Source organism: Symphalangus syndactylus, chromosome 5 (genome assembly GCF_028878055.3).
Source record: "Symphalangus syndactylus isolate Jambi chromosome 5, NHGRI_mSymSyn1-v2.1_pri, whole genome shotgun sequence".
In the NCBI taxonomy this organism is placed as follows: domain Eukaryota; kingdom Metazoa; phylum Chordata; class Mammalia; order Primates; family Hylobatidae; genus Symphalangus; species Symphalangus syndactylus.
In genome coordinates, this window is record NC_072427.2 from 80,892,869 (window position 1) to 80,908,776 (window position 15,908).

Sequence of the window (15,908 nt, forward strand, 5' to 3'; positions counted from 1 at the left end):
GCGGTATTAGTCTAATAACAAATGTAGACAAGGCTATTACAAGAAAAGAAAATTACAGGTTAATGTCCTTGATGAGCATTAAGTACAAAAATTTTCTGACAAAATACTAACAAGCTGAATTCTACAACACATTAAACAGGTCATCCGTCATGATCAAGTGAGATTTATCCCCAGGATGCAAGGATGGCTGAACATAGCAAATCAATAAATGTGATATATCTCGCTGACAGAATGAAAAACAAAAACCCTATGATTGTCTCAGTAGATGCAGAAAAATCGTTTAGCAAAATTCAACATCTGTTTATGGTTACAAACTAACCAAATTAGGCTGGGCGTGGTGGCTCACGCCTGTAATCCCAGCACTTTGGGAGGCCAAGGCGGGCGGATCATGAGTTCAGGAGATTGAGACTATCCTGGCTAGCGCGGTGAAAACCCGTCTCTACTAAAAAAATACAAAAAAATTAGCCGGGTGTAGTGGCGGGCTCCTGTAGGCCCAGCTACTCAGGAGGCTGAGGCAGGAGAATGGCGTGAACCCGGGAGGTGGAGCTTGCAGTGAGCCAAGATTGGGCCACTGCACTCCAGTGTGGGTGACAGAGAGAGACTCCATCTCAAAAAAAAAAAAAAAACCAAAACAAAACAAACAAAAACACCAAATTAAGTGCAAAGAGAACGTACCTCAGCACAATAAAGACCATGTAAGAGACACCCACAACAAACCTTATACTCATTAGTGAAAAATTGAGAGCCTTTCCTCTAAGATCTCTTACCACTTCTACATTCTACAGAGTATTGAAGAACATAGTGGTAAGAACACTCTTACGACTTCTACATAGTATTGGAAGTCCTTGCTAGAGCAGTCAGACCATAGAAGTAAAAGGCATTCATCAGAGAAATGCAAATCAAAACCACAGTGAGATACCATCTCACAGCAGTTAGAATGGCCATCATTAAAAAATCAGGAAACAACAGGTGCTGGAGAGGATGTGGAGAAATAGGAACACTTTTACACTGTTGGTGGGACTGTAAACTAGTTCAACCATTGTGGAAGTCAGTGTGGCGATTCCTCAGGGATCTAGAACTAGAAATACCATTTGACCCAGCCATCCCATTACTGGGTATATACCCAAAGGACTATAAATCATGCTGCTATAAAGACACATGCACACGTATGTTTATTGCGGCACTATTCACAATAGCAAAGAGTTGGAACCAACCCAAATGTCCAACAACGATAGACTGGGTTAAGAAAATGTGGCACATATACACCATGGAATACTATGCAGCCATAAAAAATGATGAGTTCGTGTCCTTTGTAGGGACATGGATGAAACTGGAAAACATCATTCTCAGTAAACTATCGCAAGGACAAAAAACCAAACACCGCATGTTCTCACTCATAGGTGGGAATTGAACAATGAGAACTCATGGACACAGGAAGGGGAACATCACACTCCGGGGACTGTTGTGGGGTGGGGGGATGGGGGAGGGACAGCATTAGGAGATACACCTAATGCTAAATGACGAGTTAATGGGTGCAGGAAATCAACATGGCACATGGATACATATGTAACAAGCCTGCACATTGTGCACATGTACCCTAAAACCCTAAAGTATAATTAAAAAAAAAAAAAGTAAAAGGCATTCAAATAGGACAGGAAGAAGTGAAATAGTTGGTGTTTGCTGATGACATGATCTTATATATAGAAAATCCTAGAGACTCCATAAAAAAATTGTGAGGATTAATAAATAAAGTTGCAGGATACAAAATCAACACACAGAAATCAGTAGTTTTCTATATATTAACAGAAAACTACCTGAAAAAGAAAACAATCTCATTTACAATAGCTACCAAAAAAAGTAATTCTTAGGAATAAATTTCCCCAGGGAAATAAAAGACCTGTACACTGAAAACTACATGAAAGAAACTGAAGAAGACATAATAAATAAAAGGGAATCCTATGTTCATGGAGTAGAATAATTAATATTGTTAAAATGTCCATACTACCCAAAACAGTTTACAGATTCACTGAGATCTCTGTCAAAATTCCAGTGTCATTTTTCACAGAAGTAGGAAAAAAGTCCACATTCATATAGAACCACACACACACAAAACCCCAAATAGCCACATGAAAAAATGCTCATCATCACTGGCCATCAGAGAAATGCAAATCAAAACCACAATGAGATACCATCTCATGTCATTTAGAATGGTGATCATTAAAAAGTCAGAAAACAACAGGTGCTGGAGAGGATGTGGAGAAATAGGAACACTTTTACACTTGGTGGGACTGTAAACTAGTTCAACCATTGTTTGTGGTTGAACAACTTCCAAATGTTCCCCGTTGTGGAAGACAGTGTGGCGATTCCTCAAGGATCTAGAACTAGAAATACCATTTGACTCAGCCATCCCATTACTGGGCATATACCCAAAGGATTATAAATCATGCTGCTATAAAGACACATGCACACGTATGTTTATTGTGGCACTATTCACAATAGCAAAGACTTGGAACCAACCCAAATGTCCACCAATGATAGACTGGATTAAGAAAATGTGGCACATATACACCATGGAATACCATACAGCCATAAAAAAGGATGAGTTCATGTCTTTTGTAGGGACATGGATGAAGCTGGAAACCACTATTCTCAGCAAACTATTGCAAGAACAAAAAACCAAACACCACATGTTCTCACTCATAGGTGGGAAATGAACAGTGAGAACACTTGGACACAGGAAGGGGAACATCGCACACCAGGGCCTATTGTGGGGTGGGGGGAAGGAAAGCATTAGGAGATATACCTAATGTAAATGATGAGTTAATGGGTGCAGCACACCAACATGGCACATGTATACATATGTAACAAACCTGCACATTGTGCACATGTACCCTAGAACTTAAAGTATAAGAAAAAAAAATGAAAGATTGAAAAAAAAAAAAAGCAAAAAACAAAACCCAAATAGCCAAAGCAATCGTGAGCAAAAAGAACAAAGCTATTGAGGCAGTGTGATGCCTCTAGCTTTGTAGTATTTCAAACTATACTACAAAGGAATAATAATTAAAATTTCATGTTCCTGGCATAAAAATAGGCACATTGATGAATGGAACAGAATAAAGTATGATTAACTTGATTGATTAGGATTAATCAATTGTGGTTAATTGATTTTTAATAAAAGTGCTAAGAATACACAATGGGAAAAAGTCTCTTCAATAAATGATGTTGGGAAAACTGGGTATCCATACGCAGAAGAATGAAATTTGATCTTTATCTGACACCATATACAAAAACCAACTCCAAATGTATTGAATATTTAAACATAAGAAACTAAAACTACTAGAAGAAAACATAAGGGGACAACTACATGACATTGGTTTGGGCAATGAGTTTTTGAATTGGACCCTAGAAGCACAGGCAACAAAAATAAAAATGGACAAATGGGATTACATGAAACAAAAAAGCTGCTGCACAGCAAAGGAAACAAAAGTGTGAAGAGACAGTCTACAAATTGGGAAAAAATATTTGCAAGCCATACATCAGAAAAAATATCCAAAATATATAAGGAATGCAAACAACTTTGTACAAATAGCCCATTTAAATAATGGGCCAGGGACCTAAATAGACATTTCTTGAAAGAAGACATGCAAATTATGAACAGGTACACGAAAAAATACTCAACATTACTAATCCTTAGGGAAATGCAAATTAAAACCACAATGAGGTATCATTTTATGTCTGTCAGATGACTATTATCAAAAAGACAAAAGAGTGCTCGCTTTGGCAGCACAAATACTAAAATTAGAATGATACAGAGAAAATTAACATGGCCCCAGTGCAAGGATGACATGCAAATTCATGAAGCATTGCGTATTTTAAAAAGAAAAGAAACAAAAGGTAACAAGTGTTGGTGAGGATGTGGAGAGAAGAGAATCCTTGTACAATGTTGGTGGTAGTATAAATTAATACAGCCATTGTGGAAAACTGTATGGAAGTTCTTTGAAAACTAGAAATAGAATTACCGTATGATCCAATAATCCTTGTTCCATATTTACACAAAAGATTTGAAACCAGTTTGTCAAAGAGATGTTTGCACTCCCATGTTCATTGCAGCACTATTTACAATAGCCACATTACAGAATCAGCCTAACAGTCCATCAGCAGATGAATGGGTAAAGAAAACGGGTTATATACAATTGACCGTTGAACAACGTAAGTCGGAACTGCACAGGTACACTTATTTGTGGACTTCTACCACTTCTGCCACCCCTTAGCCAGCAAAACCAACTCCTGCTCTTCCTCTTCAATGTGAAGATGGGGGTGAAGAAAAGGATGAAGACCTTTATCCTCCATTTAATGAATAGTGAGTATATTTTTCTTATGATATTTTTTATAACATTTTATTTTCTCTAGCTTTATTGTAAGAATACAGTACATAATACATAAAATATACAACGTATGTGTTAATTGACTATGTTATTGGTAAGGCTTGTCAACAGTAGGCTATGAATAGTTAAGTTATGGGGAAATCAACAGTTATACACAGATATTGGACTGCACAGGAAGTTGGCACCACTTATCACAGTGGAATGCTATTCAGCCTTAAAAAGTCTGGAAATTTTGTCATTTGTGACAACATGGATGAAACTGGAGAACATGATGCTTAAAAAGGAACAGGGAGACAAATACCTTATGTTTTCACTTACATGTGACATCTAAAACTATTGAACTCAGAAGCAGCGGGTAGTGGTTGTAGAGGCTGGGGGTTGCGCAAAATGGTAAGATGGTGGCCAAACGGCGCAAAATCACAGACAGGAGTAATACTTTTTTTTCTTTTTTTTGAGGTCTATTGCACAGTATGGTGAATACGGTTCATAATAGTGTATTGCGGCCGGGCGCGGTGGCTCACGCCTGTAATCCCAGCACTTTGGGAGGCCGAGGCGGGCAGATCACAAGGTCAGGAGATCGAGACCATCCTGGCTAACACGGTGAAACCCCGTCTCTACTAAAAATGCAAGAATAGTGTATTGCATATTTTTAAACTGAAAGTAAATTTAAAATGTTCTCCTCACAAAAAATAAGTATTTGAAATGATGGATATATTAGCTTGATGTAATTACTTCACATTGTTCATAAATCATAACATCACTCTATAAATATATACAATTATAGATTGTCAATTTAAAATAAAATAAAAAATTGTAAAATTGTTACTAACATGAGTTACAACTGTCAATCATACTGGTCTGTAACTTTTTTTAGCTATATGGTACAAAAGTGAAAATCTTCAGAGAGAGGAAAAGACACTAAGAGAAGTAGTAATTTGTTAGCAAAGAAAAGTGTGACTGCATCAAAATATTTAATTATATTAAAAACCATATTTTAAAAAGAAATTCTCAAGAAAGTAATTTTTTAATGTTATATTCATGTGATGAAAAGTTTGCCATTATCTTATGGTACTTTTGTACCATATTTTCTTCTGATTTTTCTTCTGGTTCTTAGGAGGAAGCATGAAAACATTTTAATTGTCCAGTTCTGGAGGAAATGGAACTTGAAAATCAAGGTGGTAGGTGCATTGAGCTCAACCATTGGGAAAAAAGGTTATTAGAGGTCAGTTTGTTTTTAAATTTTACTAGACTTTATTTAATAAGAATAATTCATAATTATGGCAAAAGTTATTCAACAGGTTTTAAATGTTTTGTCCCTTTACCCCTTCAGCTCTCGAGATCCACTGTCCAGATGAAATCACTCTTTTAAGTTTTTGGTATATACTTTTCATAAATGTTGTATATGTATGTCTGTGCAAACCACACAGAATTGTTTATTTTTTAATGGGTTCACATATTTATGCAACTTTTTTCACTTTTTCCAAGGCACTATAGGTGCTTCTGCTATAATGCAATGTATGCTTTCCTAAAAACCTTTTTCTTCAAAATTGGACACTAAAAATAACAAGACTTGTGGGAAAAACAAGTAAACAGATCACTAACAGAAACAAGTCATGTAGAACTATAAGCTCAGTTTAAAAAGACATCAGATTTCCAATAAATGAAGTCCTGTATCTACTCTAGTATTTCTTTTATTAATTTTTTTTTATTTTTTAGACAGGGCCTCACTGTGTTGTCCAGGCTGGAGTGCTGCAGCTATTCACAGGCACGATCATAGCAAACTATAGCATCAAACTCTTGGGCTCAAGCAGTCTTCCTGCCTCAGTCTCCCAAGTAGCTGGGACCACGGGTACACACCACTGCACCCAGCCTACTCTAGTATTTTTCTTTTCTTTTTTCTCTTTTCTTTTCTTTTCTATCCTTTTCTTTTCTTTTGTCTTCTCTTCTTTCTTCTCTCTTCTCTCTCCCTCTCCTTCTCCGTTTCTTTTCTTTTTTAATACAAGGTCTCACTCCAGTAGCCCAGGCTACAGTGCAGTGGTGTGATTTCGGTTCACTGCTGCCTCAACCTCCTGGGCTCAGGTGACTCTCACCTCAGCCTCCTGAGTAGCTGACACTACAGACATGTGCCACCGCATCCAGCTAATTTTCTTTCTGTACTTTTAGTAGAGATGAGTTTCACCATGTTACCCAGGCTGACCTCAAACTCATGGGCTCAAGCATTCCACCTGCCTCAGCCTCCCAAAGTGCTGGGGTTATAGGCATATACCACTTCACCTGGCTGCTCTAGTATTTCTTTACCTTCAACATCAGCAGTAACAATAACTCATGGTAGCTGTATGGGGAGTTGTAAATCTGAGTAATGGGGACAAGGGTAAAATGTACATAGACTTGTGAGAACCATACAGTAAACACTTCCAAGCAGAGCCTCTGGCTACACTGAACAAAGAGAAAGCAGGTGGAGTAAACACACACTATACACAGTACAGCATTCTTGTATTGCTGTGTTTAGCTGTCTTAGTATAGTTTGTGTTTAGGCTTCATCACAAAATAGTAACATGCAGGGAAAAATCAATGAACCAATGTGATTCCATGTTACAGTGATGCCATTCCCTTATTTACTGATTTCACATTAACTCATTCACATCGCAGAAACACATCCTTTCACAAAATAAACTGTATACTTGGACCTACTTATTTTTTTCTATATGAATGTAGCATGTTGGTTCTGTGTTAATGAACAACTATGTCTTAAATTTTGTATTTTAGAAAATGTAATGAGCAACATATTTATATCTGTGATACCTTGCCTTCCCAGGGTGGGGTTTCAGTTGCTGCTTTTAGATTCAACTAAACAGTCAAACCCACAGGACCTAATCAGGCCATATTGAGGATAGATTTCCTTAGAGATGGATGTTAGAAGGAACACACAGCATGCCAGCAGAGTAGAGCCAGGCATTTCTCATGTGTTACACATAGCAGTGGAGGGACTGTCATCTGTGCCTCTCTCCCTTCCTGTGCAGCTCAAGTACCAGAGCACAAGACCGAAGTAGACAGATGGGAGAACCAGCCTGGCTTAGAAAGATCATGTCCCAAATAGGAACTAATATCTTTTTTAACAGTTGCATAGGTCTAAATTCCAGATCCCATAGGGGACATACCCATAGACTGCACACAGGGGAATCCAGATCCAAACTGTGTCTTACCAACAGGTATTCCATGTTTATTTGCAGTCGTCCCAAGTTTAGAGGCATATCAGGAGGTCTTTTTTTCTTAGGTACTGTTACCTGGTAACACAGTCGACATTCACCTTTATTAGGTTTCCAGGGGAACAGAACTAGAGAGTTAACCCAAGGTCAGGTTTATTTATATAGAAAGAATGAATCCCAGGAAGTGGAATTTCTGGGTGAAAGGGTGTATGTGTTATTTTTTATTTTTGGAGATCTGCTTAAATAGATAGTTGCAGCTTATATACATCATGCCTAAAGTTAATAAAATTAGGTAAAGAATGAAATGAATGCTTGTGGTTACTGTTCTTGTCAAGGTGACCACAAAGTAACAACGATGGAAACTTTTTTTATAGAAGACACATACATTTATTCCTCCCATGGGAATTTTCTTTCTTTTTTTTTTTTTTTGCCTTAAGACATTTTCTCAAGTGACTCCCTTTAGAAAGCTATAGATTGGCCAGAAATGAAAATGTGCTTTTCAGCAGAAGCTCTGAGAGTAGTAATTTCATTAACTTCTCTCAAATCAACTTTGTGTCCTTGAACAATTTTTTTTTAAAGTATGGTATCACAGTACTTGAGATGGCCATCTGGTGTTCAATGGAAAGATTTAAAGAATAATCAGAGCTGCCCAAAGATGAAATATGCTCCGTAAGAGGCAGTGACGTCCTCATCATTAGGTGACCTCCTGAAAGGAATTGCATGATATGAATTAAAATATTGGGTAGATGGTAGACCTTGATGATATTTTAGACCTTTCAGGTAAATCCTTTTATCCCATGATTCTGTCACACTTGTTTTGCATATTAGTGCATGTTTTTGTGGTCACAGAGTTGAAGGTTATGAAAACATTTTCTGTGTAATTCCGACAAGTGTTCTCCTGACCCCAAATTATCTGTGCATTTGCCTCAATCACCCACTTTTCTTTACCTGGAGAGTATAATATTTCTACAGTATTTCTGTTTCCCTATAGATTTTTCTTAAATTCATCACGGAGTTCTAAATGCCAGCTGCCTGCCATTCTGAGGGAATTGTGCACAATGGTAACACTTAGGGCAGAAAATAGATTTCACTTCAAGGCTCAGTCTAGTCATTTTAAAGGTTTATGTATTTCACCACTTTAAGTGAATGTCTTGTCAGCCTCTTACAGTTGAAACATTTTAAATATATATCAGAGGAATTACAGAAAGTATTAGGAGTTGCAGAGAATCTAGTCTTCTAATTAAAATCTGTTATTTTCAGAATGAAGCAATGACTCGTTCTCACACCCAGAATCAAGTACTGTCTCGAATCACTCTGGCATTAATGGAGGACACTGGGTAAGACAGCTGTGAGAATAGGATATGAATTGTTTATTAAAATAAAATGAATACTGAGATTATAGCTTAAGAAAATGCTGGCATTTTATGCTGAAGCAAAATACACTTATTAATTATTTGAATCTTTTATAGTTAGCTGTCCATTATTTATACCAGCTCCATTCATTCATTCAATAAATACTTTTGTTGTTTGTTTGTTTTGAGATAGAGTCTCACTCCTGTTGCCCGGGCTGGAGTACAGTGGCAGTCCCACATCCTGGACTTCCCAGGCCCAAGCAATTCTCCCACCTCAGCCTCCTGATTAGCTGGGACTACAGGCACGTGCCATCATGCCTGGCTAATTTTTTGTATTTTTAGTAGAGACAGGGTTTTGTCATGTTGCCCAGGTTGTTCACAAACTCCTGGGTTCAAATGATCTGCCCACCTTGGCCTCCCAAAGTGTTGGGATTACAGGCGTGAGCCACCTCACCTGGCCTCAATAAATGTTTGAGGCTCTGAAGCATGATAATAATTAGGACAAAAATCCCTGATACTATTTATGTTAGGAATAACACTCAAAATCGTATGGAAGTTAAACACTCAAACAAAGGATTCTTAGCAAAGCAATTTTACTTCTTCGCAGAGGGGTGCCTCCTTGGCCAGTTGCCATGAGAGCACACCCGAACAAAGGGGCACAAGAGCCTTTATTCCTGATGCAAGTCCTGCCCCTATACCCTTTCCGAATTGGCCAGGGTCAGGTCGTACAATCTAAACTAATCCCGGTTTTGGCTAAACATTTGGTGTTTTTAGATAAGGTGGGCACATAAAAGAAAGTGGAGAGGAAAGGCAAGGGGTGTCTGTAATGAGCTAGAAAGTTAGTCCTCTTTCCAAATAAGGAAAGGAATGTGAGCTGGTACTGTGGCATGCCTGGGCATCTAACAAAGACAAAAAGGAAAAAAAAAGGAGAAAAGGAGGAGGTACTATGAATTATAAGAATAAAAGATTGATCAGATTATTTTAAGAGAAACCTCATCATATTCCACATTTGTTTTCTTCTTCTAATAAGAAGAGGCTAGTCTCAAACTCCTAGGCTCAAGCAAGCCTCCTGCCTTGGCCTCCCAAAGTGCTGGGATTATAGGCATGAGCCACCACGCCTGGCAGAAATACTGTTTTTAAATGAAATCTTTTATACAACCCCTACATATCAAACAAAATTAAAGCTGCTTTAGTAGTAGGATTCTTACCTCTTTTCTAACAGTCTGAGAGAAAATTAGAAAGTGGAATCAAATTTGAAAATTAATGGTAGAGGTGCTATTAAAACAATGAAAATTGTTGATACTACCTTTGCTGTTGAGAGTTCAAAGGTATAAGGATTTTAAAATATAGAGGTCATTATTTTTTGTTTGTTTTAAGAGACAGGACCTTGCTCTGTTGCCTAAGCTGAAGTGCAATGGTGTGATCATAGCTTACTGTAGCCTCAAACTTCTGGACTTAAGGAATCGTCCTGCCTCAGCCTATCCAGTAGTTGGGACTAGAGGTCCATGTCATCATGGTGGCCAGCTAATTGTTAAAAATTTTTTTTTAGAGACAGGGTTTCTCTGTGTTGCCCAGGCTGGTCTTGAATTCTTGGCCTGGAGATCCTCCCACCTCAGCATCCAGATTAGCTAAGATTACAGTTGCAAGCCACTGCACCTGGCTTGAGGTCATTGTTGACCAAGAGAACAGTTTCAATAAAAATGGGAAAGACTGAGAAGTTCATAGTGTTCCTGGACCAAACTGAGGGCCGGGCTGCCATTTCTCGTGGCCCAATAACGAGATGCAGATGAACTGGGAAGGAAAAGAGTTTTTATTTCTGTAATCGCTTAAAGGGAAAAGGCCTGGAAATTATTGCCAGACCAAACTACAAAGTTTTTCAGAGCTTATATACCTTCTAAGCTATATGTCTATGTGTAAGTGTGCATTCATCTAAAGACATAAGTGATTAACTTCTTTTAATCTATAAGGTTGGAGTCCTGAAGACCTTCTTCTGCCTCAGTAAATTTACTCAATCTAAATGGGTCTAGGTGTGGGGCTGAGGGCTGAGTACCCTTATCTTGTCTCCTGTTAAGTCATGGAGGTTTGGGGAGTTCCTTCAGACCACCAGTGAATTTGTTTGTTGAGGCCTGTGGCATTTCTTCACACCCCCAATAAAACTTGTTTAATCCTAAGTGAGTGCTGTTATTTTGTCATGCCTTAAGGCCCAGGAAAGGCCTAGGCAAAACTCTCCATGGGCTTTTGTTACATTCCAGCCTTTGTATAAGGGCATTGACTTTTTTAGCTTTTAATATTTAACTTAACCACTCAGTCAGTGCTGAAAAAGTTGTAATGGAGGCCTGCCACAATAGGGTGAGCTGCTTAAATGACAGAGGAAGATATAGGTAAGAAAGGGTATTAGCACAGCTTTGTCCCTGAGGATGCAAGATGAGTGGGATCCAGAAAACCAAGAGAGAACTTGAATGGGAGGAAAGACACAACCCTGTCCGTTAATTCATGAAGAAAGAATGGGAATGAGAATACAAGCCATGTTGTAAGTGGAAGCAGGAAGTTGAAGAAGTTCAGAGTTTTTGGTTACCATATCTCTGTCGTTTAGGAGGCAGAGCCATCCCGGAGGGAGAGAGAAAGGCAGAAGTTAGATGTAAGTGCATACCTCATGGGCATTGTTTTCAGACAAAGCATCTACAGAAGTCATATACTTTCTTAATTTTTCCTTATCCCAAAGGAAGAAAGATAAGGAAAAAATGTAGCATTCTGCCTAACAAAGAAATTGGGGGCATTTTTCTACCTTTAGGAGGTAGAAAATAGTACCCTGAAAAGTCATTAGTATGCACTGCATAAGACTTAAGTGTAGCTTAACTAAGTTGCTTCTCCCAGTAAATAATATCATCCATCTATTCAGAAAGCTGACAGTCATCCTTGATGACACCCTCTCCCCATTTCTCACATCCAATCAATCACAAATCTTGCTGATTTTTAGCTCTTCAGTATTGCTAAGGTCTGTGTATTTTTTGGTGACTACTGCCTTTATCTAGGCCACAATTATCTTTTGACTACATTACTATAGTAGCTTTAGTAAGTCTATCTCTGTGCATCTAAAGTGGTCCTTTCTGTTGCCTGAAGGTCTTCACACATTTTACATAGTATCCTTTACAAGTTTTTTTTTGGCACAGTGTCTTAAACAGTAAGAAATATATCATGACCAAAGTACACACATGTATTTATAGTAATTAAGAGTTCAGGTATTGACAAAGATGCCAAGACCATTCAATGGAAAAATAATAGTTTTTTAAACAAATACTGCTGGGACAACTGGATATCCTCATGCATAAGAATGAACCCCTATGGTACACGATGTACAAAAACTAACTAAAAATGGATCAAAAGAAAGTACCTGTTTCTGCCTTCTAGACAGAGGCTTCACTTCCCAGCAATATATATATATTTAAAAGGATTGAAACCTAAATTTAAGAGCTGAAACTACAAAATGCTTAGAAGGAAGCACAGGTGTACATTTTCATGACATCAAATTAGGCAATGATTTCTTTAACACTGTACCAGAAGCCCAAGCAACCAAAAAAAACACTTGGACTTCACTGAATTAAAAACATTTGAAAAACATTTGTGCTTTAAAGAACACTCAAGACAGTGAAAAGAGCTGCTGAGGTGCGTTGGCATGAAAACCAAAGAACAGACACCTGGAGTAATCATCCCCGCAATCCCAGCTACTCTGTAGGCTAAAGTGGGAAGACTACTTGAGCCCAGGAGTTTGGGTCCAGCCTGGGCAACATAGCAAGACCCTGTCTCTTTAAAAAAACGAAAGAAAGTGAAGGCAGCTCACAGAATGGGAAAAAATACTTGCAAGTCATCTATATGATAAGGGTCTAGTGTCCAGAATACTTTTAAGAACCCTTACAACTCAATAGTAAAAAGGCAATGCAATTTAAAAATGGGTGGAGGATTTGAATAGATACTCTCCAAAGAAGATGTACAGATGACAAATAGCATATGAAAAGATGTTCGGCCGGGCCCGGTGGCTCACGCTTGTAATCCCAGCACTTTGGGAGGCCGAGGCAGGCAGACACGAGGTCAGGAGATCGAGACCACTGTGAAACCCCGTCTCTACTAAAAGTACAAAAAAATTAGCCCGGCATGGTGGCGGGTGCCTGTAGTCCCAGCTACTCGGAGAGGCTGAGGCAGGAGAATGGTGTGAACCCGGGAGGTGGAGCTTGCAGCGAGCTGAGATCACGCCACTGCACTCCAGCCTGGGTGAGAGAGTGAGACTCTGTCTCAAAAAAAGGAAGTTCAACATGATACGTCATTAGGGAATTACCAGTTAAAACAACTACTACACCTATTAGAATGGGTAAAAATCTGCCGGGTGTGGTGGCTCCCACCTGTAATCCCAGCACTTTGGCAGGCCGGGGCAGGTGGATCACCTGAGGTTGGGAGTTTGAGACCAGCCTGGCCAACATGGCAGTCTCCACTAAAAATACAAAAATTAGCCAGACGTGGTGATGCATGCCTGTGATACCAGCTACTTGGGAGGCTGAAGCAGGAGAATCACTTGAACCTGGGAGGTGGAGGTTGCAATGAGCCGAGATCGAGCCACTGGACTCCAGCCTGGGCAACAGACAGAGACTCGTTTCAAAACAAAAAAGAGAATGGTAAAAATCCAGAACACTAACAACACTGAATGCTTGTGAGGATGTTGCCCAGGCTGGAGTGCAGTGGCGCAGTCTCAGCTCACTGCAACCTCTGCCTCCTGGATTCAAGCGCTTCTTGTGCCTCAGCCTCTTGAGTAGCTGGAATTATAGGCATGTGCCACCACTCCTGGCTAATTTTTGTGTTTTTAATAGGGATGGGGTTTCACCACGTTGGCCAGGCTGGCTCACGCCTATCATCCCAGCACTTTTAGAGGCCAAGGCGGGTGGGTCACTTGAGGTCAGGAGTTCAAAACCAGTCTGGCCAACATGGTGAAATCCTGTCTCCTCTAAAAATACAAAAATAGCCTGATGTGGTGTCAGGCACCTGTAGTCCCAGCTACTTGGGAGACTCTGGGAGGGGAAATAGCTTGAACTCAGGAGGCAGAGGTTGCAGTGAGCTGAGATTGCACCACTGCACTCCAGCCTAGGTAACAGAGCGAGACGCTGTGTCAAAAAAAAAAAAAAAAACCCAAAAAACAAAATGTTAAATAAATGAATTCATACTGTATGAACTTTGGGCATGGCTTTTTTTACTCAGCATAATTCTCTGGAGGTTCCTCCAGGTTGTATATGTCAATAATTTGATTTTTTTTATTGGTAGTTAGTATTCCACAGTGTGATATACCACAGTTTAAACATTCACACTTTGCAGGACATCTGGATTGTTTCCAGTTTTGGGCTATTATGAATGAAGTTGCTATAAACATTTATGTACAGGTTTGTGTGTGAACGTCTTTATTTCTCCAAAAAAAGTGCCAGGAATGGAATTGCTGGCTCATTAAGTAATTGCAGGTTTAGTTTTGTAAAAAACTGCTAAACTTTTTAATTCCTCCCAGCGATGTATAAGTGATATAGTTTCTCCACATCTTTGTCAGCACTTGGTGTTGTCACAATTTTTTGTTTAATCGATAAGGAGCATAGTGTTATTTTATTTTGGTTTTAACTGGCATTTCCCTAATGGCTAATGATGTTGAACCTCTTTTCATGCGCTTACTTGCTAATTATATATCCTCTTTGGCAAATTGTCTCTTCATCTTTTAAGCCAATTTTCTGATTGGATTGTTTTTTACTGTTGAGTTTTGAGAGTTCTTTATGTATTCTAGATACTAGTCGTTTGTGAGATATGTGGTTTGCAAATATTTTCTCCTGGTTCATAGCTTGTCTTTTTATCCTTTTAACAGGGGCTTTTGTAGGGCAAGTTTTTTAAGTTTTGGTGAAGTCCAGATTATCAGTTTGTCTTCTTATTATGTCTTTGATGTCAAGTCTAAGAAATCTTTGCCAAGCTCTAGATCTTGAAAGTTTTCTTATATTTTTTTCAAAAGTTTTATAGTTTTACACTATATATTTAAGTCCATGGTCCAGATTATCAGTTTGTCCTCTTATTATGTCTTTGATGTCAAGTCTAAGAAGTCTTTGCCAAGCTCTAGATCTTGAAAGTTTTCATATATTTTTTTCAAAAGTTTTATAGTTTTACACTTTACATTTAAGTCCATGATTCATTGGAGTTAACTTTTGTATTAGCTGGGAAACTTAGATCAAGGTTCATTTTTTTGTGTACAGATAGGCAACTGTGTTAGTACCATCTGTTGAAAAGGCTATCTTTCTTTCATTGAAATGCTTTTGTACCTTTGGCAAAAACAATCAGTTGGGGGTATATTTGTGGTGGATCTGTTTCTGGGTTTTCTCTTCTGTTCCACTGATGCATGTGTCTATGCCTCCACCACTAACACAGAGTCCTTAATTACTGTAATTATATAATAAGTCTTGAAATAGGGTAGACTGATTCTTTCCACTTTATTTTAAAATTGTTTTGGCTGTTTTGATTCTTTTTTGTTTCCATATACATTTTACAATAATCTTGTCTGTATCTGCCAAAAAAAAAAACTGGCGGGGATTTTGCTAGGAGTTGCATTAAACCTGTAGGTCAATTTGAGGAAAATTGACATTTTTACTGTGTTGAGTTTTCCAATCTGTAAACATTGGAGAAAACATTCAATCTTTCATTATCAAATATAATGTTAGCCACAGATTTTTTAATACATGTTCTTTATCAAGTTGAGAAAGTACCCCTCTATTCCTATGTTTCTGAGAGCTTTAATCATGAATGGATATTACCTTCAGTCAAATGCTTTTTCTACTTTAGTTAATATGCATAATCTTGTAATTTTTTAGCCTATTGATATAGTGGATTACATTGGTTGATTTTCAAATATTAAATCACCCTTGCATTCCTGGAATAAACACCACTTGGTCATGGCATAT

The 15,908-nt window shown here is 38.4% G+C and overlaps 2 protein-coding genes and 1 non-coding gene across 4 annotated transcripts in view; all 3 read left to right on the forward strand.

Annotated features, from left to right (window-relative positions):
* The window catches only part of LOC129483159 (structural maintenance of chromosomes protein 2-like), a 37,342-nt gene extending 33,162 nt beyond the window's left edge, over positions 1 to 4,180 (forward strand). The window contains exon 10 of the mRNA XM_063639222.1: positions 4,111 to 4,180. Within this exon, the coding sequence (XP_063495292.1) occupies positions 4,111 to 4,125 (15 nt within the window). The 3' untranslated portion in view covers positions 4,126 to 4,180. The remainder of the gene's footprint in view (positions 1 to 4,110) is intronic.
* Positions 3,769 to 3,875, forward strand: LOC129483595 (U6 spliceosomal RNA). The gene has a single exon (XR_008658118.1). It is a non-coding gene; the product is annotated as a U6 spliceosomal RNA (small nuclear RNA).
* A 91-nt stretch (positions 4,181 to 4,271) lies between the features above and the next one.
* The window catches only part of LOC129483161 (leishmanolysin-like peptidase), a 37,861-nt gene continuing 26,224 nt past the window's right edge, over positions 4,272 to 15,908 (forward strand). For both annotated transcript variants that reach the window (XR_010120764.1, XM_063639229.1), the window contains exons 1-3: positions 4,272 to 4,360; positions 5,500 to 5,607; positions 8,852 to 8,928. Coding sequence is in view for 1 of the 2 variants with exons in the window: in XM_063639229.1 (XP_063495299.1) it covers positions 5,542 to 5,607; positions 8,852 to 8,928 (143 nt within the window). In the remaining variant the exon portion in view is untranslated. The remainder of the gene's footprint in view (positions 4,361 to 5,499; positions 5,608 to 8,851; positions 8,929 to 15,908) is intronic.